The 26,841-nt window shown below is 38.0% G+C and overlaps 1 protein-coding gene across 1 annotated transcript in view; it reads left to right on the top strand.

The window, feature by feature from the left end:
* Window positions 1–26,841, top strand: part of LOC126174858 (general transcription factor IIH subunit 2) — a 117,495-nt gene that overhangs the window by 80,689 nt on the left and 9,965 nt on the right. Inside the window, exon 4 of the mRNA XM_049921255.1 lies at window positions 8,277–8,450. Within this exon, the coding sequence (XP_049777212.1) occupies window positions 8,277–8,450 (174 nt within the window). The remainder of the gene's footprint in view (window positions 1–8,276; window positions 8,451–26,841) is intronic.

Raw genomic sequence — 26,841 nt, 5'->3', positions numbered from 1 at the left:
AAATTCTGAATTTAATTGATGAAAGCTGAAAATATAAAAATCCAGCATATGAAACAGGCAAAAGGGAATACACATGTCTAAAAAATGTGAATGGCAAAAAAATGCAAAATGGGTAGATGACAAAGATTAAAGAGACTTTTGAGGAAAGGGGAAGCAACTGTGTAGATATCAAAAGTCAGGTGACAAACCAGTACTAAGCAAAGAAGTTCAAAGCTGAATGGTGAAGAAACATGTAGAGGGGCTTCACAACAGAAATGAACTTGAAGACAGTATTCTAGAAGGGGAAAAGAAGTAGATATGATACTGTGAAGAAAAGAATTGACAGCGCACTGAAAGATCTAAGTGGAAATGAAGCCCCTGGAATAAGCGACATTCGATCAGAATTATTGAGCTATAGGAGACCCAGCCATGACAACACTATTTCACATAGTGTGCTAGATATATGAGACAAGCAAAACACCCTGAGACTTCAAAAATAATGTAATAATTCCAATTCCAAACAAAACAGATGCTGAGAGGTTTGAATATTATTAATATATTAGTGTAATAATTCATGGTTGTAAAATACTAGCACAAATTATTACAGAAGAGTGGAAAATCTGGTAGAAGCTGACCATGGAGATAAGTTTGTATTCCAGAGAAATGTAGGAACATGCAATACTGGTCCTACAACTTATCTTAGAAGATAAATTAAAGAAAACCAAACCTATTTTTGTAGCATTTGTAAACTTTGAGAAAGCTTTTGAGAATGTTGACTGAAGTACACTCCCTGAAATTCTGAAGGAACGTAGCAGGGAGAAAAATAGAGAATGAAAGGCTATTTTCAACTTTTACAGTGAAAAGATATTTACAGCTTTTACAGAAACCAGATGGTAATTATAAGTGTTGAAGCACATGGAAGGGTATCAGCAGTTGAGAAGGGAGTGAAATAGGGTTCTAGCCTATTCCTGGTGTTATTCAAGGAGAAATCTGGAGAGGCAGTTGAGTTCAGGGAGAATAAATAAAAATTTTGAGGTTTGTGGCTGAGGTCATTATTGTCTCAGGAAGCAGCAAAGGACTTCAAACAGCATTTGAACTGAATGGACAGTTTCTTGAAAAGAGAGATGAGTGTCCAAAAAACGAAAACATAAATAATATCATGTAATCAAAATAAATCAGGTGAAGCTGAAGCAATGAGACAGGAAATAAGACGATGAAAGTAGTAGGTAATTGTTTTCTACTTGGCCAGCAAAATAATTGATGATTGCTGAATTAGAGACAACATGAAATCCAACTTGGCTATAGCAAGAGAAATATTTCCAAAAAAGAGACTATTGCTAACATAGAATATAAATTCAAGTGTTACGAAGTCATTTCTGAACATATTAGTCTAGACTGTGATCTTGTATGGAAGTGAAAAGTGGCTGATAAGACAAGAAGAAAATAGAAGAGTACTGAAGATTAGATGGGTATAAAGTGTAATCAATGAGATGCTATGTCATTGAATTGGGGAGAAAAGAAATTTATGGAACAACTTCAGTAAAAAAAAAGGGATTGCTTAATATGACAAGTTTCAAGGTATCCAAGAATTCTCAATTTGGTATTGGAAGGACATGTGGAGGGTGAAAGTTGGAGGGAGACTAAGGTACGAATACAGTAAGAATGTTTAAAAGGATGTAGGTTGCAGCAGTTACGTAGAGGTGAAGAGGCATGCACAGGATAGACCAGTGTGGAGAGCTGCATCAAGCCAGCCTTCGCACTGAAGGCCACAACAACGTCTAACAGTCATATGTAGTCTACTTAATACATGTAAAGAAGGAAAGAATTGAGGCACTGAAAACCAAATGGACTGAAATTACAGAAACAAAGGTTTCTGAAAAATAATGTTTGTGAAAATCAAATTTATAGAAAAGACACCAGTCTCATAGGTCTGAATTGTTTTGTAACAAAGTCTCCACATTCCCTATGAAAAAAAATTACTCAGTATATGATGTGAAATATTAACTAATATGTAAGATTACTGTAGAACCACTCTCATCCACCCTAAGCTGGTCTGCTGCTCCTGGTGATCCGACCACTCATGGCAGTTACTCACTACCTGTTGCATCGTTGTTGTTTACTGTATTGTTGTTTACAGGTAACTGTTGTCATTGCTTGTCTGTTTTAGTGCTCCATCATCTCTCATATCATTTTGGTCGTTGTCTGTGTTTTTTGTACATTACTGCACTGTGAAGTTTTTAATGCTTACTGTTCAGTGGTTTTACAGCATTGTTCTTCTGTGTTAGTTACAGTACTGTATGTATTTGTTTTACGTTGTTTGTACTGTACAGTTGTGTGTGTTTATTCAACATGTCGCTCACTGTTCAGTGGTTTACATTGTTCTTCTGTGTTAGTTACAGTACTGTACATATTTGTTTTATATTATGTGTACTGTACAGTTGTGTGTGTTTTTTCAACATGTTAGAAGTGAAATGTAAACATGTTACTCTTTCATTAAATGAGAAATTAGCAGGCTATAAAAACTGGACAAGGGGAATCACTCCGAAATATTGCCGAGGAACTCAGCGTAGGCATTATGACAACAAAAGATTGGAGAAGAAATCGGAAAGATATTGAATCGTGTACAGTGGTGATAGATGCCGGAAACACTCTTAAGAATTGCAAAACATTGAAAAATCCTAAACTTGAACTGCTTGATAATACGTAGCAAATGTGGTTCCACCAAGAATGTCGGAAAGGAACACCAGTATCTGGGCCCAATATAAAAGAAAAGGTAATAGCTTTGCTTAAAAAAGCATAAAGAAGCCAGAAGTGAGTTTTTAGCTAATAAAGGCTGGATTTATTGCTGAAAAACATGTCATGGTCTTCAGTTTGTTTCAGTTTCTGGTGAAAAACTGTCTGCTGATGCCGAGACAGCTAAGGAATTTTCTGTAAAGTTTCAAGAAATTTTCAAAGAAAATGAACTGTTACCTTGCCAAGTCCATAACATGGATGAGGCAGACCTAAACTATAAAAGTCTGCCAAACAAAACACATACTAAATCAAATGAAACCGTGACAGGAATGAAACTTGAAAAAGATAGGCTAACCATTGCTCATTGCACCAATGTTGATGGTACATACATGCTTCCTTTGTTCGTTATTGGCAAATTTAAGAAGTGTATGGCATTAAAAAACATTACTAACTTATCTTCCTTTCCGGTTTGTCACCACAATCAAAAATATACTTGGATGGACTGCAGTCTTTTAAATCATACAAATAATATCACTGATAGATTCTGTAAGCACTGTGGTGTGTGGCAACTATTTTATACATATGAAACACAAAGCTTGTTGTTTTGGCTACAAGAAATAGCCTAGAAAACAGACCCAAAAATTTAATATGAAAAGGACACTCTGTTTGATCGTGAAAACAAGCTGGGGAAAAAAATTGCATAAAAAAATAAAAAATTTAGACATATTCAGAAATCTGAGAATGTGAATAGCTAGGTGGACAGGGCAGAGAAGGGAATAAGAATAGAATTACGAAAACAAAAAGTCATTATCGAGCAGAGCAAAACTGTGACACTGCAGAACTTTGATAAGACCAAAAGCATCTATTACATCTAAGCCATGACACAAAACAGCAGCTAATGAGAGGAGGAAGATAGAAAGGAAAATACTTGTACTGTTCATAAAGGCATCCATATATGTAGTCCATGAAGAGTAAGGTTCATTGTATAGAGTTTTGACTGACAGGGAGAAGTCAGGAGAGCTTAGGCAGTGTCCATAAGGAGACTGTGGCTGGTCTGATGCTGTGTTCTTTATTTAAGGTAAGTGACCTATGTAAAATGCAATAGGCACTTCTATGGGTAATGAAGTGCATAGCACAGCAATGCTCTCATGAGCTGCATAGTTTCAATGGTCTCCTCTTCTGTCTTATTATGTATCAGTCTTCACAGCTATAGCACATTGAGCAACAGTACTCATGATCAGTAAAAGAGGCAAAGCTAAAAACAACTGTTTTCAACACAGAAAATGCTTTGTATATATGAAATTTTGAGTCAGATAATAAGATGTGTAAGATCATTAATGTTCATTTGCCAACACAGTTTATTACCTTGCAGTTACATTTCTAACTGATCTAAAGGGACATACGTGTAGGAGTTGACTGCCCCCATTATTTTTAACCAAGTTCAGGATGTTTACAAAGTAACACACAAAAATTCAGGTAAAATAAACGAAAATCGGGACCTGGTAGAATTACCATCAATATAGACGTAATAATAGAAAATCCAGGACGGAATAATGACAATATTATGAAAAGGATAGATTGCTACTCACCATATGGCGGAGATGTTGAGTTGTAGTCAGTCACAATAAAAAGACTACTAAACATGTAAGCTTACAGCCAAAAGGCCTTCTTCTCTGTCCCTATCAAACCTGCCAACCTCCAGCAATACCTCCACTTCAACAGCTGCCACCCACTCCTTACTAAGAAGTCCCTTCCATACAGCCTAGCCCACCTGGCTGTCGCATCTGTAGTGACGAGCAGTTCCTCTCAAAATACACCAAGAGTCTCATTAAGGCCCTCACAGACTGTAATTACCCTCCCAGCCTTGTAAGAAACAGATCTCCAGTGCCTTATCTCTGAAGACACTCACCGCCTCCCATAGTCCCACTGTCCGGCCACAGAGGAGCATATCTCTCGTGACTCAGTACCACCCAGGAGTGGATCAACTGAATCACATTCACCACCAGGGTTTCGGCTACCTCTCATCTTGCCCTGAAATGAGGAATGTCCTACCCACTATCCTCCCCACCCCTCCCACAGTGATTGTCTGCCACCCACCAAACCTACACAATATCCTCGTCCATCCCTACACAACCCCTGCTCCCAACCCCTTCCCTCATGGCTCATAACCCTGTAATAGACCTGAATGAAAGACCAGTCCCATAAATCCTCTCACCACCACCTAGTGCAGTCCAGTCACAAGCATCGCATATCCAATCAAAGGCTTCTATGTGGGCGTAACAGCCAACAAGCTGTCTGTCCACATGAATGGCCACCAACAAACTGTGGCCAAGAAACAGCTGGGCCACCCAGTTGCTGAGCATGCTGTTCATCACAATGTTCTTCATTTTAATGACAACGTCACAGTCTGTTCCATCTGGATCCTTTCTACTAACACCAGCTTTTCCGAATTGTGCAGATGGGAACTCTCCCTGCAGTTTATCCTACGTTCACAAAACCTCTGGCCTGAACCTTCGTAGGTCGTTGTCATTCACCCGCCTATCCCTTCTCTGTTCCCACTCCACAGTCTTCTGTTGCACAAGTGCACCCTCAGCCTATTTACTTTCCTCCTTTTCTACCCCACCCTGCCTTCAATTTAAACTCCTGGCTGTACTTAGCACCCTGCCCTCTCTCCATCTCATCCCTGTAGTTCCCACAAACAGCACTTTCCCGTCCTTAACCCGTACCCTGCTGTCTCCCCCCCCCCCCCCCCGCCCCCCCCCTCACCTCCATTCCAGCCTCCTCCACGCCCCCACGACCAAGATTGCTTCTCTCATCATACGCAGTCTGGCATCAGCAGAGTGTGTGTGTGTGTGTGTGTGTGTGTGTGTGTGTGTGTGTGTGTTTGTGTGTGTTTAGAAGGCCTTTTGGCTGAAAACTTAAGCGGTTAATAGTCTTTTTGTTGTGCCTGTCTGCAACTCAACTTCTCCGCTATATTGTGAGTAGCAAAATCCTTTTGATAATAACGTCATTAAATTTAATAATAATTTATTTTTGCATAATCTACCATATTGTATATACAATTTGAATATAAATATAAACACTTATTTCACATACTTTGCATTTATGGTACAGATTCTCTGGCATTTAAGTAGCACATTTAATGGTGTATATTTGCTCTAGAAGTTTATTGTAGGAGCTGTTACAAGGGAAGCTAATGGATTTGGTTTTTATCATTGTCAGAGTTTTCACTGTTTTTAACATGAGTCTGTTTTTCCATCTGTCTACAAAGTTTTAATTAGTGAACACACTGTTTCGGAAGAATGTTAGTACCTGAAACAGTTAGTGAAAGTCCAACCAAAGCCGACTGCTGTGGCCGAGAGGTTCTAGGTGCTTCAGTCCGGAACCGCGCTACTGCTATCGCCTCAGGTTCGAATCCTGCCTCGGGCATGGATGTGTGTGATATCCTTAGGTTAGTTAGGTTTAAGTAGTTCTAAGTCTAGGGGACTGATGACCTCAGATGTTAAGTCCCATAGTGCTTAGAGCCATTTGAACCATTTTTTGAGTCCAACCAAGCTTTTAATATGTTTTAAACATACATACTCTTTGTGAAAACAAGTAAAACTTAACTGCCATTTTTCACTGACACAAATGTTTGATTTAATGTTCCAGTCCAGCAGTTTACCTTCACTGTATTTACTCATGCAACATTACTCATGAAACAGTGCTCCCTCATCCACAGTGAAGTCCGAGACACTAGATTTTGCTAAACTATACAATTCTTGGAACACTAATCCAGCTGATGCTCGTATTTACTTTGATCAACTCCATTGAGCGAAGAGCTCCCTCAATTGGTTCACACCATTCGTGAATATATCCAATGCAGGTATCATGGAAAGCTATGGTGGTATCATTAAACTGATAAAGTGTCACTAGTATCTCACTTTTCAACTCATGTAGGTGCTGTTTTACTGCATATGTCAAAAAGTCTTTAGACTTTTAAGGCTTCTAATTTGTTAAGAAGCATTTGTCTGCAACTTCAGTTATAGTTACATTTTCTATTTCAGTGTGCAGAATGCTGTTGGAAAAAAATGCATAATTTGCTTGAAAAGAGCTGAAAAGTATTGAAGGAGAGCAGATTTTTGAAACAATTCTTCAGGGTAAAAGAAGACTTGTCAAGGGACAGAAAGTAGAATTTTAATGCTCCAAAAAATCAGTGACTCTTTCAATGGCTGGTAGAAGAGAGAACCATCTAGCTTTACATGGCGTAAAAGTTTCTTGTATTCTTCTCCAGCAAACTAATAGAATAATTTTAGCTGTTTTTAGTCCATGGCTAGAAATTCGGCTTGTACATGACTCTGCGATATGCAAATGTGTGCTGAAAGTAGCTTATCCGTGTCTGAAATTACCTTTACCAATAAGTAGTTATCAATTTTTGTTCTTGAAGAGTTAACCTGAAGCACAGCTTTATATTTGTTGGACTTCGTATGGGTCACTATGTTGGTGCGTCCTCCATGTCCAGTGCAAAATTTCACATGATAAACATCACACTCAGCATTCTCACCATTTCCTTTAATAAACAAGAATTCCAGCAGCATCATATTGCTTAGTTTGCAATTTCCTGTCATTAACACAGGTAATAAATATTAAGATAAAGTATATCAAAGTTACTGCCTTGAGCACTGGAAACGTTAAACTACTGTACAATACACCAAAGTTAGAACGTGTGCAGTATTTACAAGATCATAGTACCATCAAGTTTTCAAAAGACTTGATATAGTAAACTTGACAGCCAGTACGGTTTTTTCATGTGAGTGGACCATAATGCCATCGTTCAGTAGCTTCCAGCAAACAAATCATTGTATCAGGACATGTAATTAGTTTAGACAGGGAAAATAGCCATGCTATGTAGGATTAAAACCTAGGTCTTTTTGCTATCACCAGAGAAGATTTGTTGACACTAAGGCATTATCGTAATAATCAGGCCTGTCTCAGAAAAACTGGGATGAATCAGAACCATATGTATGAACAATATTGCAGAAGCAACCATTTCTTCATAGCTTGCCTCTCAAAATATGAATTATATTGACTAACTGTGGTACTACCACCAGTCAGTCTAGTTATCCCGAAAAGTGTGAATTTGATGCTAACGTCAGTTCATTTTTATTGTGTTCACATCACACTACCTTTCCACCTGCCACTCACACTCCTAAGGGTGAAATTTTGTCAATATTATCAGCAGTCAGCCTAACAGCACCAAAAACCATGGATTTGACATAATCTGTCATTTTCAATTACCTTTACGTGTTGCTGCCTTTCTATTTCCACCCCTACTTCTAGCAGTGCTAGTGTTGTCTATCCATATAGTGTTTTATTCCTAGGTATGTGCATTGAGTATGGTTGAAATTTCTCCATGCATTCTAGGTCTATGCTTACATGTCACCCAATGATGACGTAAAAGAACTTAAAGAACTTTTCACATCCATCATTGGGCACAATGTATATGTAGTGATGACAAGACTGTATTCTGCATCTTTTATTTAAGTACTTGCATCTGAATGATTGTATCATTCCTTAATTTTCAGGCGGTAAGACAGCTTGCAGAAGCAACATGCAGTGGGGAACCTTCTCTTCAAAATGCTCTAGAACTGTCTCTGAGGTCTTTGCGTCTTCTGCCATCCCATGCAAGCAGAGAAGTCCTTGTTATATTTGGTAGCCTTACTACTTGTGATCCTGGAGATATAACAGTCACCATAGAGGTAAAGTATTATTGATTCTGAATAGTAAAATTCTTCCATGTTCAGAACAGCAAGAGAAGCATACTATTAATAACGAGTATCTTTTCTGTATTGTCTATTATTGCAGCAATAAGGATGTGTTCTTAGTAAGTTTGACATCTGAGTTACAGAACATCAATTCTTATTAAATAAAAGCCTGTTCACCATGCTATTGGAGATAGGGCAGGAGAGTAGATAACAAATCAGAGTTCCTTCATGCTCGAGGCATCGGAAAATGATCAGGGTCAAAGGGTTGCGGACAGCAACACTGCACCAAAGTCATGAAAGTTTGTTATTGCAGCCTCAAAAATTATTCTCAAAATGACTTTTACATATTGAAGGTAAGCTAATCCTCTGGTTTGATTCCTGAGTGGAGATGATCAGGAGGAGTCTGCCAAGAAAAGTATTTATGCCAAAGTCTGTGGCTATCATGCTCGCTATCCTGTTCGTCAGGCCTTTAGGACTGAACGAGATCTTGAATATATCTGCTTGTTAAGCATAGTATGGTCCCTCAACAGGCCACCAGTACAGAGAGACAGTAATATTCATCTTTGAACATGATATAGAAGGTAGTTGAACCACAGATGTATGGAACTTCAGTGAACTTTCTCTGGATACCAACATAGCAAGGTATTTAACACAGAGACTACGTGGACCTGTTTGCAAATGATACAGTTCAAAACAGGCACTTGTGTAATCCTACATCTCTTTTGATGGGAAGGAACACGGTGCAACAGAGGCTGCCAGTTCTATACACTAAAACAGTGATCAGCAAACTGTCAATTGTGAGCTACTAGTTGCTCACAAGGACATTTTTGGTAGATTGTAGTAACACTCATATTGGCTACCCATTATTGCTCCACTGAGCTGAGACTGCATTCACAGTGACTGATTGTTTCTCCTGTGCAGTTGCAAATTGTCAGCTAAGAATACTACGTTGTCAGCCTCATAATTGAACATATACTGACTGATGAACTAGACTGCTGGTATGGTCATTTACTGCTTCATGAAAAAGTTCGTTGTTGGCTTAATAGATCATTTTAAAGAGTTGCTTCCTGCCTTAATAGAATTTTTGAAATGATAGAAACACTTCACAAAATGTCAGCAAAAACCAGATTATAAATATTATATGAGATAATGGGATACATTGAAAGTAAACACAGCAGAGAAAAATGTATAAAAACACAGAATGGTAACATCAGAAGAGTGATAAGTTGAAGTAATGTATACAAACACAGAATGGAAACATCAGAAGAGTGGTAAGTTGAAGTATTTGGGAGAATGGATACAATCAAATGAGTTAGATAACACCATAAGTAAAGAAATTATCTTTCTTTATTATTATTATTATTATCTTTCTTTATGGAATTAGCATACAAATTCACCCAAAGCCAATATAATATAAGATCATTATTATTCCAGGCAAAAATTAAATAGTATGCAACAGTAATTAAATTGGAAGCACTTTACGTTTCTGAATGCCTAACACTGAATAAAAGGGGTGAACTGGAAAATAAATAAAGGAATATACTCAGAAAAATTTTAGGACCACAAAAGAATGAAGATAACAACTGGACGTAGAGGAGAAATGAAGATCTATCAGAAAATATTATGAACAGAAAAGTTGCTACTCACCATATAACAGAGATCCTGAGTCACAGATAGGCACAACAAAAAGACTCAAACTAAGCTTTCGGCCAAACAGCCCTTCATAAGAACAGACAACATAACACACACACACAACACACTCATGCAAATGCAACTCACATACATGACCGCAGTCTCTGGCTGCCGAGGCCAGACCCAGAGAAGAATTTTCGAGAGGAGGAGGCAAATCCTTCTGTGAACTACATGTACCGGTTTGGCTGCAGAATTTTGCTTTTCTCACAGACATTGCCAAAATATTAAATATTCTTAACTTGCAGCTACAAAGTAAGTATAAAGGTATTGGCAGAATAATTTCCGCTGTTGCTTCACTTTCAAAGAATCTGGAACTGAGAGGGGAAAATACCATCCAAAGTGAATACAAACACTTTGCCTGATCAAAACAAATGCTTGACAAGCAAGGCTCTTGAACGACTCCGTACAACAGCAGACAGTAACTTAATTTCGTTCATCATATTAGATGTTTCAGGAAAGTCTGCAACAGTGTCACTCATGGTTTAAATAATGAAAACTGCACTAGTTACTTATGTTTTACTGCTTAGTACAAAGTATTTCAAGATTGCATCTTAAAATGAGAATAAAATTTCGAAACACGCTGTGCTAAGCATCAAAACATAAGTAACTAGTGCAGTTTTCATTATTTAAACCATAAGCAAACAATATGTTCAAATGCTTTCAAATTTGAGAAGTCAATTCAACAAATGCTTTCAAGATATCAAAAGCATTTCAATTGTTCCTCAGTTTGTCAAATCACTTTTTATTGAGACTGATGTTGAAGAATTCTCTACCTGTGTCATGAAGCGCATTGGTTTTCAGTACTGCAGTGCTGTTGGAACTGTTTGATTTTCAAAATGATTGATCTTTAAAATCACTTTCTTCAAGCTGTGAAAACAGTTGGCCTCTTGTTTCGAAAGAAAAATACCCGGTTTTGGTCCATGTTGATCTCAGAAAGCAATGTGCAGCTCTACACATGTGTGTGAGGTTTCTTTTTCCACTATAAAATTTATATGTATAAAAAAAAAGTACAGAAAAAGACTGACTGGTAAACACTTGGACAACTGTATTCGAATGGCAGCCACTATGTACTCTTCCATGACTAAGCAACTTGTTTGTGATAAAAAAAAGGGGGCAATAGCCTTCTATTAAAGTTATGAAGACTAATAAAAAACGATCTTGCATTTGTAATTTATTACTAACTGCAGTTCAGTTTCTTTCATTCAGTTTCTTTCTTATGAACAATTCAATGTCAATTTATATTTCTTATATACAGTTTAATGTAAAATTCTTTTCATATTTACTAAAACTGTAAGTCTATAGACAATAACCAAATGAAAGCTTTTTTTAAAAAAATATCTTATTTCTTTCTTAGTTTCTTTTGATACCTCACAGTAGGCAAAACGGTATGGTAACTCAGAGGCTTCATAAGTTTGGTGACCACTGCTCTGAAGCTTAATACTCCCAAAAGATTATGGTTTTACAGATTGAATGAGTGATAGAAGACACCTAATGCCCATCAGATGGTGATTTAAATTGGCTATTCTTTTTGTGTAAGCAGTATCACAGCCAGTAGGTCACTCTGTGCAAAAGACTAAGAAATTTAAAGGATCACTATCCCACTGGTAACACAGTCATCCATCATAAGATATGACAGCTTAGAAAATCATCATGCAATTTTTAAGCAGTTATAACCTGCATTGTAGCAGAGTGTCTTATTCCTACAGAGAGCTTGTGTACCATCCATTAACAATCAATCAGGTAGTAGTTATACAAGATAAGATAATTTTATTGTCATTAGGCCTTTGCAGCAATAGACAATTTTTTATACATATAACATAATCATTACATTAGCAAATAGAACTGTTTGGCCGCCCGCATCTCGTGGTCGTGCGGTAGCGTTCTCGCTTCCCACGCCCGGGTTCCCGGGTTCGATTCCCGGCGGGGTCAGGGATTTTCTCTGCCTCGTCATGGCTGGGTGTTGTGTGCTGTCCTTAGGTTAGTTAGGTTTAAGTAGTTCTAAGTTCTAGGGGACTGATGGCCATAGATGTTAAGTCCCATAGTGCTCAGAGCCATTTCAACCATTTTTTTTTAACTGTTTGGCCATGTCAGTTGCTAGCTTACAGTTCCATGTTACAGTCAACAAATTCTTTTAATTCATAGAAGGGGTTGGCAACAAGCCACTTGTTTAATGTTTTCCTAAATTCACACTCTGGAAGGTCTTGTACCCTCTGCGGAAACTTATTAAATATAAATAGTTTGTGGCTTATAGCTATTGACTGACTTTGATTATCTACGGTATGACATATGTATGGAATTATTATTTCTTACGTTGTGACCATGAATATTATTTCTATGTTTGACTTCAAGTAGCTTCTTTTTTTGTATAGATTAACACTTGGTATATATACAGATTTATAACAGTCATTATTTTACACTCAGAGAACAAAGACTTACATTATGCTTTATGCTGAGAACACATAATGATTGTGATTGCTTTCTTCTGAAGAAGTAATATGTTTTGAACATGGCTTGAGTTTCCCCAGGGAATAAGTCCATATAACACCGTACTTTGAAAAAGTGCAAAATAAGATGTTTTAACATAAGCTTCTGATACACATTTCATAATACATCTTAAAAAGTAGATTACTCTGGATAATTTTAACACGAATGTGTTTTATGTGTTGCTCCAGTTCAGGACAAACCCATTTGACCTGAACCAAAATGACACTTGGGCGAGTGTATTGCCAGAAAAATCTTTTAACTTATTTAGATCATTGTTGTAGTTTAGGAAGGTAGTGTCATCTGCATATAACACTTTATTGGAACTTATAAAGTAGGGTAGGTCATTGATCATTACCAGGAAGAAAAATGGTCCCACTACAGATCCTTGCGGAACTCCCACCTTAGTTTGTTCCTTGGTAGACTTTTCTGTGCCAGTACACACAACTTGCCTACGGTTTTGGAGATAAGACTAGTAGTTTTAGGCTGTTCTCCCTGATGCCATAAAAATGTGTCATGTACTACACAGTAAAATGATTTATCCAGGTCACAGAACATGACATGAGCAAATCCCTTCTCCTCAGACACTTTAAGAACATATTTAATTACGGAGTCTATTGCGTCTACTGTTGATGACTTTTTTCTAAATCCATATTGTGCTACATTAAATATTCCAAGTATTTCAGAATGAGCAGGCAACTGATGGTAGATGATGTATTGTATTATTTTGGCCACGACTGGAACTATTGATACTGGTCTGAAACTTGAAGGGTTGTCTTTTGTCATCCTTTTTATACACATGAACCACCCTAGATAATTTCAGCTCCTCTGGAAAGTATCCCTCCGATAAACATTATTTATGCAATGAGTCAATGGATAAACAATGGAATCAACTACCTTCTTCAGCAAATTGCAAGACATGTCATAAATATCAGCACTGTCTGTTACTTAAAAGTTCCTTACTATTTTTAATACAGCACTAGGCATAACCTCAGAGAAAGTGAGAATATTATTGTAGGGCATTCCTTGATAATTTATTTCTAAGAGTTCTGACGGACTTGTATCAAGTTTACTGATGCCATTGCTTACTTCCTCGATAGATTTAATAAAATAATCATTAAACTCTTATGGAGAGATATTGATTTTGACCTCGTGGAATTCTTTGGCAACAGTATTTATGAGATTCCAAGCAGCTCTGCATTTATTATTAGAAGTCTCAATGTACTGAGCATTGTGTGACACTTTCGCTTCAGTAAGTGTTTTTTTATAATCATTCTCCATCTTACATAGAGAGATTTCGCATTTTCAGAATTAGTGTTATTGTATACAGGGTGTTACAAAGAGGTACGGCCAAACTTTCCTAACATTCCTCACGCACAAAGAAAGAAAATATGTTATGTGGACATGTGTCCGGAAACGCTTACTTTCCATGTTAGAGCCCATTTTATTACTTCTCTTCAAATCATATTAACCATGGAATGGAAACGCACAGCAACAGAACGTACCAGCGTGACTTCAAACACTTTGTTACAGGAAATGTTCGCAATGTCCTCCGTTAGCGAGGATACATGCATCCACCCTCCGTCGCATGGAATCCCTGATGCGCTGATGCAGCCCTGGAGAATGGTGTATTGTATCACAGCCGTCCACAATACGAGCACGAAGAGTCTCTACATTTGGTACCGGGGTTTCGTAGACAAGAGCTTTCAAATGCCCCCATAAATGAAAGTCAAGAGGGTTGAGGTCAGGAGAGCGTGGAGGCCATGGAATTGGTCCGCCTCTACCAATCCATCGGTCACCGAATCTGTTGTTGAGAAGCGTACAAACACTTCAACTGAAATGTGCAGGAGCTCCATCGTGCATGAACCACATGTTGTGTCGTACTTGAAAAGGCACATGTTCTATCAGCACAGGTAGAGTATCCCGTATGAAATCATGATAACGTGCTCCATTGAGTGTAGGTGGAAGAACATGGGGCCCAATCAAGACATCACCAACGATGCCTGCCCAAATGTTCACAGAAAATCTGTGTTGATGACGTGATTGCACAATTGTGTGCGGATTCTCATCAGCCCACACATGTTGATTGTGAAAATTTACAATTTGATCACGTTGGAATGAAGCCTCATTCGTAAAGAGAACATTTGCACTGAAATGAGGACTGACGCATTGTTGGATGAACCATTTGCAGAAATGTACCCGTGGAGGCCAATCAGCTGCTGATAGTGCCTGCACACGCTGTACATGGTACGGAAACAACTGGTTCTCCCGTAGCACTCTCCATACAGTGACGTGGTCAACGTTACCTTGTACAGCAGCAACTTCTCTGACGCTGACATTAGGGTTATCGTCAACTGCACGAAGAATTGCCTCGTCCATTGCAGGTGTCCTCGTTGTTCTAGGTCTTCCCCAGTCGCGAGTCATAGGCTGGAATGTTCCGTGCTCCCTAAGACGCCAATCAATTGCTTCGAACGTCTTCCTGTCGGGACACCTTCGTTCCGGAAATCTGTCTCGATACAAACGTACCGCGCCACGGCTATTGCCCCGTGCTAATCCATACATCAAAGGGCATCTGCCAACTTCGCATTTGTAAACATTAGACTGACTGCAAAACCACGTTCATGATGAACACTAACCTTTTGATGCTACGTACTGATGTGCTTGATGCTAGTACTGTAGAGCAATGAGTCGCATGTTAATGCAAGCACCGAAGTCAACATTACCTGCCTTCAATTGGGCCAACTGGCGGTGAATCAAGGAAGTGCAGTACATACTGACGAAACTAAAATGAGCTCTAACATGGAAATTAAGTGTTTCCGGACACATGTCCACATAACATCTTTTCTTTATTTGTGTGTGAGGAATGTTTCCTGAAAGTTTGGCCGTACCTTTTTGTAACACCCTGTATATCTAACAGCATCATCACATGATCTTCCATATCAGACAATGTTTTAGTGTACCAAGAATTTCTCTTTTTTGACACCTTTTTACAACCTCTATCTGTTACTTTACATTTTCTAAAGGGAATACTATCATTAAACATTTGCAGAAATGAGTTAAAGAAACATTCAAAATTTATTTTAGCTGATTCATTATACTCATTATTTGATAGATGAAGATTACCATCATTTCTCCGGCAGAGCCAATCTCTATCTGCAAGGGTTTTCCTGAACGTATCAATTTTTCCATTGGTCATTGGCCTAGTTATCATTTTTGAATTGGCCATGTCGCCACTAAGATTCTAAGATTGACTGAGCTGGTCCTGTTAGCATATATTAGGGACACTGATTTGTGGTCAGAGAAGAGAAACATTGTTATATCACACTGGGGTTGGGCACATCTAAAATTAACAAATATATTGTCTAAGTACACTTGTTCCCTAGTTTGTACATAGTTAACACACTGTAGATTGAACTGTCATAGTGTGTTTTGCAAGTCACTAACACTGTACATGTCAGTTGACATGTCAAAATCAGAATTAAGATCACCACCTATTATAATGTCATAGTTGGTAAATCTTTTCTCAGTGAGTGCTCATAAAAGGATGTCCAATTTTTCTAAGGACGCACTGCTAATACCATTGGGAAACCTGGACAGTGATACTACTGTTAGCTTCATACTACCAATGACTATATCAGTGGCTTCAAAATTCAGTTCTTCACGTAAATAATTTAGATCCAAGTTATCAGTGGTGCAAATGGTTCATCTACCAACGTAAATTGCTACACCACCTCTCTTGTGAACTTTTCTGCAGTAACTGTTTGATAAACTATGATGAAATTCCAGTTTATATCATCAGTGGCCCAATATTCTCCTTAAACACAATAATTCCTTGTCTTTCAGATCTTGGAAGTTTAAAAAACCAATTGTCAGGTCTATATTCTGCTCTCCCTCGGATTTTAGATGATACTTGTTTTTGGATTTTTGTTTGCTCGTTTATTCACATTTTCACCCCCATCAAGCCATTTTAGTTACCCTTGTTTTTTCTTTAAGTGCAATCCATCCTGTCCTAGACAGTTTTCATTTAGGAATTTATTTAGATACATAAACACTGCTCCACGTCTATCACACTGTTCTTTTATGGCACAGTTTATTTTGCAGACATATTTATCACTTACAGATTTTCTTTTTATTATTCCACTGATTTTGAGCCGGGAACATGGATAGACACTTCCAGCTAAATGAATCAAGTTTCTTGTGTCATTGGTGATTACTTCTTCACTGCTAATTTTTATCAAATTTGTCCCACTGTGTATAGTTATACTTAAGTTCGTTTTCTATAATATGTCGTTTTGTGGTTTCCATATTTTTTAGATGGTTGTTTAGGTGTTTTATTCTAACTCCAAGTCACACACCAATTTTACATCCTGGAACAGCGACATTTTTCAGTAACGAATCGCCTACCAATAGAAATTCATTTTCATTTCTTTGTACACTTGAGCCACTGCCTTTCCTTTGAGTGTATGTTACAGACTTCCATTTATATTTCCTTTTATTATATGTTACAGACTTTGATTTATATTTATGTACTGAATTTTGGCTTACTGAGGTTATCAGTAATTCATCGGGCACATATAATATATTAGACCTACAGTTTTGATTGTTAGTACTGCTTATACATGCGCACAGGTTTTTGTGGTATTGTTTTTTTTCCATTTTTTGGCTTTCACCCACACCGGACTGTTTCTCTGTTGCTAATCTGTTATTTTCTTTACCTGGAGTCACCATTTTGTTGTTTACTGGCTTACTACTGATATGTGCACATGGATTAATGCAGTGTTGTTTTGTTTTTGTTTCACAGCTTTCTGACACACGGAACTCTTTTTCTCGTAATAATTTATCGTTTTCTTGTTTTAAAATTGAGATTTCACTTTTCAGCACATCAACATCATTTTGAAGTATCTTGATAATTTTCGCTTTTTGTTTTCACTGGTTTTTCATGTTCGGACGTTTCGAAATGTAAACAGCCAAAACATGTCCATAAAAAATCATCACTGGTGTATTTCAAGTTTATTTTGGTGCACTTTTCGTGCAACCCATTCCTTTTATCACTTTCTTTTCACATTCTTTATGTAACGAACAGTTCAATTTTTCCATTTTTGACGAGAGCGGAACACGAATCATTTGTATGGGTGCCATCTTAATGTCCAATAGATGCCCACCCAGGATTTGAAGATAATGTGTGTAGTAGTGCATCTATAATGAGAATATTATGTAGCAATTACATTTCAGAAAAAAGTAGCATATTTGTACTATTATTTATCTTCTTGTCTCTCAACAGTCGGAAATAGTTGTATTTATTGCTTGTTACCATGCTTCACATATCCTTTCGCTTTTCTTACCATTATGTGTAACACCGATATAATAAAGTGTTGGCTGCTTCTTATTTATAGCAGACATCAATTAAAAATTAATACTGGGTAGGAAATTTGCAGTAAATGCAAGATAAGTATCCGAAGAGACCATTGCCAAGTGATTCCATCTGGCCTGGCATCTTTTTCACTTTCACCTCTTTAATTTGTTTCTCAGTGCTAGAGTTCCCTATTTTTACATCCCACCTGTGTGATGGTCAGAAGATGGTATGAGTGTGCAGTCCTACTGCATGAATGACTTTTTAAATACAGAATTTAAACTTCAGCTCTCCATTTGCTGCCTTCTATTATGGCACCAGACTTGTTGATGAGTGACTGAAAAGAAGCCTTTGACTCACTCAGCAGTTTTAAGAGGGACCAATATTTTCTTGGGTTCCTGGCAGGATCTTTCACCAACAGTGGCAGTGGAAGTTGTTGCATGCTTTGTGCATCGTTCTTTTTATAGACGAACAAATTTCTACTGACATGTGCCTGTTGAAATATTGTGTTCTTAATTGAGCTGAGGGTGCAACAGTCTCTGCTTCCTTAGCATTTTTCAAATTTTGCTATCAAACTATGGTGTGTCTTTTCTGACCATAACCCATTTACTCAGCGCATACTTGTCCAGAGGGTGATTTACAATCAGTTTAAACTTTTCCCATGATTCCTCTACAGCTACTATATTGAAAGTAAATAATGTCCACTCATTGTCCGAGTAGGATGCTAACAACTGTTTATGTGCTCTTTCCAGCATAAAAACCCTCCCAGGTCTTCTTGATGTTTTAATTTTACTAACCATTGTCTCTATGATGAAAACATTATCACTACTCCGTGTCTCTATACTGACACTGTTGATAAGCTCGGGCCTATGTGTAGCTGTAAGATTTAAAGTATTGTTGAACTAGTTGCTCAAACAGTTTTTGGAGAATGTGTTCAGAACTATTTTACAAGATTGTCTGTCTGTACCACCTACAGTGAAGCCATAGACATCCTAGTCTACACTCAGTTGGTTTAAAGTTGCCTCGGACTAATATCGCATGACAGGGATACCTACACACTACTGAGCATATACCTTCTTGGAATGATATATAACTGCTGTGTTGACCTAAGCTTGGTACTCACATCCTGATAACTTCACAATCAAATTCAATTTTGACCTTGATGGACATAATATTTTTGTTGATTACAATGAACACTCCCCCCATCCCTCCTATGAAAACATATAGCCAGTATTTTTTATTTATATTCCATGCTTCATTGATATTTTGGAGCTTTTCTACTTTGGGATTCATCCAGATTTCAGTTCCAGTTATACTTTGAGCTTAACAGATTTTCTGTAGGGCAGATGATTCAGGAATTTTGTTACGAATGTTTTATCAGTTTACTGTTAATGTCTTGACGTTCTAACTGTCTTTACTTTGTACATGATGTGATTTCACTCTCTGTGTATGTGGCAACTGTTTTTCAGAGGACTTCAAACTATTGCCTAGCCTAAAATAAAAAGAACCATATGCATCCCAGATGCACTTCGCTACCCAAATAGCTGTTTCCTGCGTATAGCGCACCACTGATCTATCAGGGAGAATCCTACAGTTCTCCACTCCATAGCACAAGTCCAACATCTGTAGCCATCACTGTCACAGAATCAATGGTGCCTCTGGTTGAGACCCTCCACTCAGCTCAAAACCAAAGGAACTCACTATGTTCTTGTTAAGATACTGCAGATTGTAAGCTCTTCTTGCAGCCCTCGAGAAAGGCAAACAGTCTTCATCACTTTCACCTGTCACACTCGACAGACTGAGCTCGGAACCCAACCACTGGTGCTGACATGAATCATGACTTTCAGATGACTGCACTCTGCACCCTTGATAGCTGCAGCAGGTGCGAGAGTGCATGTCTGTCCAACTCTTCTGATGCAGTAAAAGTTGCTGGACTCCCAACACATTCTCCTTAAGTACTTGTGTTGGTAATTGTTTGTAACTTTATTGAGGGAGCAACTCAACAGATTGCTGACAAAGCACTATTTTAGTCATCAGTCTTTATACAATGATTCACTCTCATTTCGTTTCACAGACGAGGTCTTAACATGAATGAACAAAGAATGCTCAATGCCACTGACATTCTTGTGTGTTGGACGTTCGGATCATTGGTATTCTTTGAAACAGCGTATTATGCAAGTGTCTCTTTGCTGCACTTGTGGGTGACGTCAGGCACATCTCAACCAAACTCAGTGCCACACAAAACACAAAAAGAATACCTCGACAGACTAAGCACAACAAAAACAAAAAGTAGTCGTAAGAAACTCTAATCCCAACTAGAGATAATTTTAATTCTCAAGAAGATAATGTTATCCTTCTTCACACTAACGCGAAATTCATCACATTTGTTCATTTATGTGCGATTTTTCCACCATTCCACTACATCCAGTAGAAATATTTCTTATAAAATCATGGAAAATCTCTTACCCTCACACAGGGCCCATTCCACATTTCATATGAGCATCCTCCCCCTCCGCCGTCTACCCTTGCCCTCTACCCCAATACACACACCAAGTGCACATTGAACTTATTCCCAGCCCTGGGTACAACTTCTCTGAAGAGCTCCCTATAACTAGCAAATCCCTCCCCCTGTATATCAGCTTAGACCCCACTGAAAGTGTCTGCTCACAGGGTAAGAGAGGTGAAGCCAGGCGACTAGTCCCCAGATTCACACTCTGCCTCGAACACAGTGAACAAGTTACAACATACCACTCACCTGGCAGTGAATGCTGTTCCCCCATATCAGGTACGGCGGAGTTTGCTAATAGCTTGCTTCTATATTTCAGCTGTTTGTAATAAGAGATGAAGGTATAACTGTTAAAGAAAAGGAGTTACCGTAAAATATATCCTGAACTACCTCATTAATAGGCAGAAGATTTGGGAACCAAACACAGGACCACAATGGGTATCCATTAGTGGAACTCGAGGCAGAACATATTAGTGATTAAGCTTAAATTCAAGATACTAAAAAAGAGAGGCTGTAGATACATTTTATATTAATAATTTTGGTTCCAAAGTATGAAAATGGGATTTAAAAACTGAGAAGCAGTTTATGAAAGGTTTATGAAGAAACTGAGAATATAACTGATAAAATGAGAGAGCAGAAGATTACATTTTATGGCCACTTTTAAAGAGTAGATAACAAAATATTCAACTTATCTGAGAAAAATCCAAAAACCCAAATTCTTGGTTTAAAGAAGTTAGGAAAGATCTGTAGGAGTTGGGAATAGCAGGCAAAGATATTGAAAACAGACATGAATTTGGGGAATAGATTGGAAAAGTTAACAGTTTACAGAAAAAAACACAAAAGAAGAGAGGAGGGACATGGAGCAAAGAAAGGAGAAAACAACAGAGCGCAAGAATGAAGAAGTACTGGGAAGCCAAAAAAGGAAAAGAATTATGATGCCATAAATCAACTGTTTTATGTGGTCATGTGTTGGCCAAATTCTAATAATAATAAATAATGAAAGATACAGCATGGAAGTTCTTTAAAGCAATGGACTAAATATGACTGGTAAGAGCATTTCAGAACATCAGTGGAAAGTTCTACAGAAGGAAATAATTAAAGCTGAAAAGTAGGTACAGGAAAGATAGTGAGAAGAAAACTGCTGCTGGTATTTCAAGAAATTCCGTAAATGAACTGTATAAATTCTCAGAAAGAAAGTTAATAGGAATATCAGGGAAGGAAACTCAGAGCATTTGAGAAATACATGTAAATACTGAAAAAATACTGTAATTATAAACTGAGACTTATGCAGGAATATTAAATGTAATTTTGGGGACCTGAAAAATGAATGTCATAACTTTTCTATCAGGACTAATTATATATTAATTAAATATTGGAAGAACTAAAAAGTTTCAGAATTTCTAGTGCACAACCAGTCATTGTGCAAAATGTGGAATTTTGAGGGAATTAAATTTTACCTCAAAAAATCGGGGAAATCTTAGGAAATTCCAGAAATTTCATAAAATCTCAGAGAATTCTGAGTTTTTAATCTTTCATTGAATTGAAATTTTATTAAGTTTCATATCACAAATTTTAAAGTAATTAGTATTTCAAAGTGTGTTAATTATATGAATATTATTCCACAAAATTATTAACGGTTAAAAACTGTGGTTGAACTGCTCTTTATGCCTGGTATGTAGCCCATATGAGAGGAAAGAAAGCATTGTGGTATGCTGACCCCTTTCCACTCACCATTAATTTATCAGTATCTTCTTGACACCATCTTCCTCCTCACAACTAGAATTCTTAGGGAATTTTTTCCCCCAGATTTGAAAAGCTACCCTGAAAACTCACACCACCTGAAGACAGTGGCTGGGTCAGTCTTAAAAGTATTGTGCAGAAAATGGAAATAAAAAATCAGCTAAACAACCAGAACTGAACTTGTAAGATGGTGAATAAGTCTGTGAGCTGAACAAAGATAAGTAATCAACCAGTACACAACCAATCACAATGGATATCCATTCCAGTTGTTAAGATCATGAATGTCATGATCTAGTAGATCTTTACTGCAAGTGCTCATTGTCCATAGCATAGACAGGAAGAAAAGTAACTGAAAATAACTGGTGGCCATTGACAGTTTTGGATATCCGAGTGGGCAAGGGCAACAGCCCAACATACATCATATTGTTATCAATGATTCGCACCATTACAAGTGCAGTTGTTTCAGTGACTAGCATCATCCTTGGTCATCTGTTGATATTGGTATTTTTGCTGGCAGCTCAACATACATCGTATTGTTATCAGTGACAAAGCACCATTACAAGTGCAATTGTATCAATGAGTAGCATCATGTTTGGTCAGCCGTTGATGTTGGTATTTTTGCTGGGCAACAAAAGAACCTAAGTGGTACATGTGGAAACTTGTGATAAGTACAAACTATATACATACGGATGGCACGAGGATGGGGAAAGAAACAGAGAATAGCTGTTCAGAAGTGTAGTACTGGAATGTGTGGTTAATGTGGAAGGAATTGATGATCCGGTATTTGAACTAGTCTGTTACAGCACTGAGTTATATGAACATTAAAAAATAGTCAGCAGGAGGCAGTAAAATACTTTCAGAGATGCTACAATCAGTGTGAGGTACTAAAAGTTAGAAGGTTGGAAATCTTTGTAACAAAATACTTGCTGTCTTATGGTTGTTACTGGGTTTCACAAGGTGATCTGTTTAGGCCATGGCACAGTGATGAACCAGACTGATTTTGTGCTCTAGGTGTGGCTAATGTTAAAACAACAGTAAGTGCTGCCAGATAATACAAGCTTGTTGCTGGATAACAATGAATTATGGCATGATTTTGCTGACTGTGATACTACAATTCCAGTTTGTTTTTGTGATTCACTGTAGCCAGCTGTTCCAACTCTGCCCCTTGGGGCATGGGCTCCTGCAGCTCGCCACTGAGCAGGTGCAAATGGTACGGTACCTGCCAAGCAGCCATAGTGCACCACATTCCTTGTCCTATCATTTGCCCGCCCCTGCATGCAGCCGCTCAGCAGAGACATACGTTCACACAGACTATGGTGCAGCTCCAACTGCCTGTGCTTGGGTGTGGGTGGGGGAAGTGAACACTGAACTACCTGGACTAGTATAGAATGACTTTGCTGATACAAGTACCTGACCTGTTTCAGGCACTTCTACCATTGATGGGTTCTTTAATTTGAATACATAACATCCAGAGAGGACTCATTTTCTGCTACAATACCATGAGCAATGAACTAGCGTAGGGAACTGCCATTCCTGATACGTTCTTGTTTTTGGCTAATACCAAGGAGATGTGTGACTCATCCCATGTATCGGGCTGCTCCAGCTCAAGAGCTTAGTTGTGAGCAGCCGGGCACTCACAGGCACTAGTTTCACTGGTTGGTACATTGGGAACACATGTGGCTTCATGAGTTGAAGAGGTCTCTGGGATTAACAGTGTCATAACAGGATTCGTGATGCAAATTGACTTTTTAATGTTATGACTGCATGGAAGTTTATGACTGCATGGAAGTCCTTAACACTTGGTAACCTCTGTTCTGGTAGGTCATAACCACATTTATTACATCTTGGAAGGTGCATCCATTCACAGAATGGTTAGAATAACCAGAACATGTCCCTCACCATGTATTAATGGCGAGCTGAGCTGGATGCCATGTCAGTCACCATGCATAAGCTGATCTTGAAAGGTGCTGAATCAAGTCAGTGACCCGAGTCAAAGTGAGTAATCAGCCAGCACACATCAAATCCCTGTAAAATTGTGCTCAAGGTCCAAAGTATCATCAACCAGTATACTTCTCTAGCAAGTGCTAGATGTCAACAACACGAGTAGACCAGCAGAAAACTACCTGGTAATAGCTAGCTGTCACTAGCCTCAAATGTCTCGTGGGTTAAAGGGTGTGGCTCAGTATGAGTGGCCCTTGACACTGTGTCAGTTGTAGAGTTCTTATTGCTAACAACATTCTCCAATTATAGCAGCAACTCTGGTTTACTGTTGGTATAAGTGTTATTTTCAGAAAATAAGGTGCAGATGTGATATCTCTAATAAGTGCAGAAGAAGGGCAGATAGATGGCTGAAACACACAGAAAGCTTGTGCAATAGAAAAAAGTAGTCCTGAAGAGGGAGTAATGGATGATATTGAAGGGGTTTGACAAAGTATTTAATTATGTGATCTGAAACAAGTTGGCAGAAATCAATGACATACCTCCTGCAGAACTACAATTAGTTTAAAGTACAAGAATAAGAAAGTTAGTGGATGTGGTGTCCAAACCATATAAAACACTAGGCTCACTACTTGATTTCTAAAAGGTGTTGTCATGACTATCAGTCTGAAACATCACTCATTAAAAAGGCCTTATCAGTTTCACATGTCACTTTTGGAAATTGCTGACTTGAATAACACACGGAAAACAGAAAGAAAAGATGAAAGAGGGGCTGGATGATGATCAGGCTTGCTTCAGATTTTTTTTTAAGGAGGTTTCTTTGGTGGTGTTGAGTTACTAAAATTAGATAATCCATGTCTATTGTGAAGGTTAATTGGTGTAACAGACACTTTTAGCAGATACTTATTAAGCACCAGAATTGTACACCTTGAAAGCGTACATGCATGACAATCTCTGTATTATATGTCTCTAAATGGTATTTGTAGTGAGGCTGCCCTCCAATCAATAGAAGAAATATGTATTTTGAGAACACACTAAATTAATAGACTCACCCAGAAACTAGTGGACATAAAAGAAAAAGTTTGAAACAACAGTGGATGTCACTAGACAAAAGAATATGGTCTGGATAAATAAAGAGAGCTCCTTCCACACAATGAAATACATTCTTTTCAGATTCAGAGAGGAGAATATGTACTAATCACACACTATAAGGTAGCCGTCGCAAGGATGCTGGAAGTAAAAGCTTCTGATACCACATTGATGCTGGGACAAATCCCACCTTCTTCTCCCAGAAGTGACACGAAAGTTGATAGCCAGCTGCTGGAAGGACCAAGTAAGGCCAGTTCACTCATATTTCTGACTGATAATAGTAACCATTACATACAACACCATGCATGAATCAACTTTTTTTGCTGTGGCGCACAATATTTTAATTGTTGGCAATGAGCATAAACATTCTATAGTGACACGAAACAGCCTAGTAAGCATGCCACAGTCAGCATTCATAGTAAGGATTGTTTTTCCAGAAGCATTACTAAAGTGTGGATTGTAACCCATGATGTTGTGCCCTGCAGACAGGCTGTATTCCGGCATAGGATAAAACTGACCTGCAAGTTTGCTAGTTGCTTCCATTAGACCACAGTAAAATGTTATATCCACTATTTGCTGTGCTACTTAGGTTATAAGGTAGCAGACGTCAGTGTTACATGATAAAAAATATCGCAGTTGGGACACTGCCTGCTGGAATATGTCCGACAAGAGAGAGAAATGTGATTTAGAACAAAATAAGTGGCAAGAAAAGTTATACACAATGAAACAGTTCTACTTTAATGCTTATATTATTTGGCTGTATGTTTTTTTTTTAAAAAAAAGAAAAAAAAGAAAAAGAAAGAAAGAAAATATTTTTATATTTGTGATGATAATTTTAATGAATATGATCTAAATGTTAAACATAAATTACTGTTGTGATTAAATGTGGTTGGCTGCAGACAGACTTTGACTACGGTAGTGATCATGTGACTCATGGAGCTGGGAGCATGCAGAGGGGTTTTCATTATCTTTTGGCAGTGGACACTGATTGGGTAAGGTTGTTTAGGCAGCAAAGTGTCGCTCAAGTATGTCAGCTGAGTATGGCATTCGAAGTCTGTTTCGACATTAGGACTGAAATACATATTTCACTGCTTCTGAATACCAGTAGTAGGTTATCTTTGGAGCACTACATAACATCTTTTTAGGATTCACATCTACACAATTTCCCTGGAAACTGCTTTTATGCACTGGCAGAGAGTGTGACCAATTCAGTTTGTACTTAGGATAATATTGTATTGCTGAACCTTCAAATGCGAACAATTGTTATTAAAACAATTATTTTCAGAAGTGTTCATGTGTTTGTTTTCATAATTCATTGACTGAGATTCATTGGCCATTTGATAAAACTCTAATGTGTACATAAGGACATAAATGCAACATTGGACAACTGCTCCCCTCAGTAGACAAGCCCTCTGTGAATTTTATGTTGTTCAATTGCTCTGCAGTGGGAAAGCAGCATTCGTACCTGTTATTATAGTTTGATAGACATCACAGGTTTTCATTGGTGCATGCTACTCCCCCGGTATGTTGCAAGGGGTGTTAGTGTGTGTGTGTGTGTGTGTGTGTGTGTGTGTGTGTGTGTGTGTGTG

This window comes from Schistocerca cancellata, chromosome 3 (assembly GCF_023864275.1).
Source record: "Schistocerca cancellata isolate TAMUIC-IGC-003103 chromosome 3, iqSchCanc2.1, whole genome shotgun sequence".
Lineage (NCBI taxonomy): Eukaryota > Metazoa > Arthropoda > Insecta > Orthoptera > Acrididae > Schistocerca > Schistocerca cancellata.
The sequence above is the reverse complement of the archived record's forward strand: the minus strand, read 5'-3'. Positions and strand labels throughout refer to the sequence as shown.